General features: G+C 35.8%; 1 protein-coding gene across 1 annotated transcript; it reads right to left on the reverse strand.

Moving 5' to 3' along the window:
• Positions 1-423: 423 nt before the first annotated feature.
• On the reverse strand, positions 424-4,966 carry LOC104617567 (protein LAP2-like; the record flags this gene model as incomplete). The annotated part of the gene is made up of 3 exons (XM_010282920.1): positions 424-2,068; positions 2,933-3,116; positions 4,852-4,966. Coding segments are annotated over 3 exons (1,944 nt in total), but the record flags the coding sequence as incomplete, so codon positions are not given.
• Positions 4,967-5,712: the final 746 nt, after the last annotated feature.

Genomic DNA, 5,712 nt, shown 5'->3' on the forward strand with positions numbered 1-5,712 from the left:
GCTTCAAAAGACAATGGCTTGGAGGCAAATATATGTTAATTATGGCGCTTGAACTGTTCAGCAACTGAAGCTGTAGACCTATACTTCCAAATAGATTTTACTGATTTTCTTTTCCCTGTTCTTAAAGTGAAGAAGTAGGGAAAAAGGCAAAACAGAAAGATCAAGAAGTGTAAGGGAATATTTTAGTATAATATGAATACAATGCTATAACAACAATAAAAATTACCTGGCCTAAAAGAGCTGGCCTTGCAGTCCAGCAGGTCAATATGACATTATGTAATGAATTCTAAATTAATTGGACTAAGCTGGCAAGTATGATGTAAAAACAACAGGGACTTTTTTTTTTTCTTTGGGGGAAAAGTTCATTTACAGTCTACCATTTGATTGTTTCTCACATATTCATCACAAACATGTTTATCCTTGTTAAGGCAGTATCAGAAGTACATTTTCACTGGTAATTAAAAGCAGTTCAAAACACAGATTATTTAACTTATTCCATATCCAGATAACAGAAAGGTAGAAAAGTTTAAAAATTAGTATTTTTACCTTTTCTAGCTTTTTAGCCTCAATATGTCGCAGCACCTGTTCCCTCCAGTCATGAGGGACTTTACTTTTTCCTGAAGGGTCTAATAAAGAGTGGTCGGAATTAACCCTTGGGTTTGATCTCTTTGAAGGGCTAGTCCATGAGTAATTAAAGTCACTAACTGACATAGTTCGTTCTGGTATTTCGTTCACCGATGACCGAGCACTCTGTGGTCGGGGTACATTTGGATCATCAATACTATATGTCCTGGCAGAAAGAGGTCTCTCTTGCCCAGACATTATTGATGGAGCTCTTCCCACTGAATGTAAGTCTCTGTATGTTAAACAGTCCCCTTCAGGAACCTGGGCCTGCCTTGAAGGTCCAATATCTCCAACATTTACAGAAGCTGTAGAGGATACACTGCTCTGCCTTTGAAGAGTGTGTCTGGTTGCTCCAGGGAGTGGTCTATCATTTGGTGGAATAGCCCACACATCTATGTGTCTCCCAGTCATCTGTTGTTGAGCATTATACACAGTGCTGGCTCGGACATTGTTATGATTGCATAAATTCATATTGGCAGAATGTTTTACGTAGCTGGGGATTTCTGTGCTATCAGACCTAAGCAGACGTGAGGGAGGTAAGCTGCCTTGTTCTACTTGGATGTTTTGTTTCTGGGGCCACAAGGTGTCTTTCATTGTTGCAGTGCTGCTGTACTGAATATTATACTGGGGAGTGCAGAACATCTGTGCACCACTTGTCACTGATTCTCTCACTACATTAGCACCTTCAGGATTGTGATTTGAGTCAAACTTGAACACAGTTTTTGTAGAAGATACTAAATCAGATGACAATGATGGCCCAGGAAAAACCTGCAGAGGCTGATCATACAGAAGAGTAGCAGATTTACTTCGGACTATGTTTTCTCCATCTGCACTACCAGATGCTGATTTTACCACTGAGTTTGTCTGTTGAGATCTATTCTCATTGACAATATCATAGATTTTCAGACCAATGTCCATACTGATGATGCTGTGAGATTTCATCATAGGACCACTTCTTCGTGGGGACAAATCTTCAGTGCTCCTTGAAACAGACAGCTCAGCAGAAGAATCACCATCAACTGTAGTGCTTCTTGTTAGTTCGTCTTTACTGGGAGACTGTACTGCTTCCTCAGGATGTCCATTTACTTTATTTATAGGATATTTATTCCCGTTTTCCAAGTACTCACTCTCTTTTTTCATATTGTTATTCAAAAAGCCCTTTACTGAAACTATTTCCTGTGTTTGTAACCTTTCTACAGGAACTGACACTGCCTCTTCACTAACCAGTTTACTGATATTCATGTTTATTTGGTCTGATTTGTGAGACTCCTCCGTAGGAGTGCTTATATCAACACCTTTTCTTATCAGGCCTAATCTTTCTTCAATGCTTAATTCACGTTCAGACAAATTTGTAAGCTTCTCTTGCACATTTATTGTTTCTTCTACTGTAATGCTCAATCCATCTCCCTTTTGCAAAAGATTATTCAAATTTTCTTCTTCTTGCCTGGAAAAAAAGATGTCTCTTAAAAGAAGTTCCAAAATGAACCAACATATTCCTTTAAGAACTGTTTCAGAAAAATTAATCATTAAAATGCAACACAGTCATACTGTACACACAATACAAGACCAATATACAACCAAATTTATGATTTGCTATCCTACCATTACAAAAATATACTATACAGATGGCTCATTTTGGCAACTCTTGTTTGTGTCATCAATTACGTGATTCTGATTTCAGAACTTGAATTAAATTTAACAGGAATTATTAAAGACAGTTTAAAAGTGTGAAAAAGTACAAAGCAACAACTACTCAATTTTTTTTATCAAATACTTTCAAGTTCCATGACAATTTTGGACAAATGTCTTGTTTCTATTGGCAAATTTAAAAAAAAAAAAAAAAAAGCACCTTTTAACTGGAACCACAAAAAAACAACCTGTAAGTCCATTCTTTATAAGTTTCTAGATGCTTTTTATAATTAAGTTAGTAATCAAATTTATCTATCTTCAACATTATGCAAATAAAAACACAGAGCTTTTAAAATGGTGTATTGAAAGTATTTTGCAGGGATAACAAATTATTAAGGATGAAATTATTATACCGTATTAATAGGACATATGGGAACCATGTCTAAAATTGGCCTCTGAATTTTATTGTTCTCCTGATTTTTTGTTGGTTTTGGGTTTGGTGTTTTTTTTGTTTTTTAAGAGAACTATTCCATTATTTAACATTATTTCAAAACATTGAAATTTAAATTATTTCATGAGTGATAAAGGAATCATTAATGAATTAAAGGAATGCACATGTAATACGAAATATTAAGTAAAATTCTTCTATTTACTCAGTGGCATACAGTATTTTACAAACCTGATCTTGGATAAAACAGCAGCATGTATTTCTTTGTCTGGAGAACAGAGAGAAATATCTTGGCTACTATCGGTATTTAAGGAAACAGAATCTGACATTCGAGAAGGAGAGGAACAGTTGCTGTTATTTTGATTGCTATTGTGGGTAGCTTCATCTGATAAGGAATCAGCATCTTTTGAATCATCTGAAATAAAAATTTGCAATTTAGTTAAATGGCTATTAAACAGATGTCTGTAATGTATGTATGTTACAGTGTTTAGAAATTGTATCTTGTTCTTCAGTAATACTTATTACTGGAAACTAACATATATTACTGGAAACTAACATATAAGCTAACACCTTTGCAAACTTTGTATAAACTTAAAAAAGACTGTTGGCAATATTTCCTATTTTTAAAATATTTGTCTCAATATAAACAGCCCTCACTTGTTAATGAAATTTAACTTGTTGCTTTATTCCAAGTTTCCTTGGCATAAGCTAGTGCACTACATTATGTAATATTTCCCAAAAATATCTATCAAATCATATTTCTTTTTTTGCAATGGTTCCTAAGTTTTGAATTACATGAGTCTATTGGCCCTTATGAATATGAAGTACACTGCTTCACATGCAGGATTTTGAAAGTGTACACAGTTCCTGCTTTTGAACATTCTGTCATTGTTAAACAGCTATTTATTAGACCAAAAAGTCTGGAAGGACCTGGATCACTGGATGAGCTCTATATAGTTTTATAAATGTAAAAAACACGAAAGAAAAATGTTCTTCTGCAGAGTTGGAACCAATGCATTCCCATGCTTTGCAGATCACTTAGGACAACATTTTCAGAGTCATTTACACCTGTGCACATTTATTCTTGCATAATGCATGCGTACTTACATCCTACATCCATATAAAAATCATTTATCTGCGGGACTTCAAGCCAGCCATAATATTGACATGGGCAAACATAAGTGTACAAATACATTTAAATTTTTACTTCAAGACACAGTTACAGGTGCCAAAAGCATAAATTTTGTGAAACTAATTTCTTTTTCCAGAGACAAGAAAGAAGTTTTGACTTAATACTTTAGCCAGGCATAAAAACCCAAATATGGCATTGATAAACATCAGTCTTTTCACCTGCATGTGATACTCAGCAGACTCTTTTTGCTACCCTCCATGTGGTTTTCCTTAATCCTCACTAAATCTTACCCTTTTACATGTAATGGCCAGAAAAGCCTTTTGTCCTGGAAAGTACTGGACTAGGATATCATATGAAGCAAAATACAGTCTGCTCGTCAACTGTTAAATTTTGTTTTCTCTGAATCCTAGGTCATTCCTTACTCTTAATGAAATGGTTACCCAGATTGAAATTATCTTTCAGAGAATATAAAACTTAGTTAACAAAAACTATGTTCCAAAGTTTCCTGTGAGAGGAAAGAAAAAAAAAAAAAGAATAAAGTGACTCTGTAGAAGGAGTTGTCACAAGAGAAGTTTATTCTTAAACCTTAGGAGGAGAGCACAGCTTCTCTGAGAAATTTAAACAAGTGATATTGCTGCCAAAAGCAGCAATAGTCCACAAAATCGGGGGAATGGGAGGAATATGGAATATTTCCAAGGTAAATACCACTTTCTGCAATCCTTTTCTTAAACATATCAAGAGTGTGTTCAAGCTAACAGTCCCCCAAAACACAAGCATCTCCTTTCGCCCTCTACTTTTATACTAATGACAAGAATCAGGAAAATTAGGATGTGAACACAGCTTTCTCTACCACACAAGTATTTTTTTCTGCTTTCATTACTTAACTAGAGAATTGATCGTCTATCTTAAAACAAAAAATCTACTTTTACATAATTCAATTGGAAAAAACTAGCCATTTTGAGTCATGAAATTATCAGAATTGCACACCACTTCTATGTTTTTTTTTATGGTATCTAACCTTTTTTGTTATTGCTAAGAGCTACCACTTTTGGTTGATTTATGGAGGTTTCTATCAGTGGTGGTCGCACTTCTGCCATTTTCATCTCTTCATCAGAGGAGAGTTCTTCTGATTCCTGCTAAAGGAAAACCAGCTTCATTATGCTGTGCATTTTAAAAACTGCTTAAAAGGTTAAGTAAATGCTTTCTATCTAAACTGTCACCCACTGAACAATAAAGGGGAAAAAGATAAACAAGCAACATAACAGGCATAACATATCAATTGTGTAGTGCATTTGTACTGCAAGTCAACTCAACTTAGTAATATTTGCCAATGAATTATCTTTAAGAAGCAGCATAGGCAGACTTGCATTGTCACCGATGAACAGTCAAACTGGTATTAACTTCAAGTGCAAGAACCTACTCGGAGCAAGCAGATGCAGTCTCTGTTCCGCCACTGGAGAGAACCTCCAGCTGAGTCCAAGTCAGAAAGTTATCACTGAACCAGCGAACACTACAAACTGAGTAGATGGGTATTGGTTCGGCAGAAAAATGCTCAAACTGAAACAGCTATGGAGTAGCATTACAAAGACAGTCTTAGGAATGGAGAGCCATGCTGTGAGAAAAGACTGAAAGACCTTGGCTTGGCTAGTCTAGCAAAACAAAGAGCAAGTGTAACTTCGATTGAAACCTTTAAGCATACATTGGCAGTAAATTCTAAAAGGAACAGAAGTTATTTATCTTCAAGAATGTGGTGGGTTGACCCTGTCTGGACACCGGGTGCCCACCAAAGCCGCTCCATAACTCCCCTTCACAGATGGACAGGGGAGGGAAAATGTAACTGCTGCACTGATGGGCTGCATCCAAAGCAGCATGGCCAGCA

Source organism: Phaethon lepturus, unplaced genomic scaffold, assembly GCF_000687285.1.
Source record: "Phaethon lepturus isolate BGI_N335 unplaced genomic scaffold, ASM68728v1 scaffold26742, whole genome shotgun sequence".
Taxonomy (NCBI): Eukaryota; Metazoa; Chordata; class Aves; order Phaethontiformes; family Phaethontidae; genus Phaethon; species Phaethon lepturus.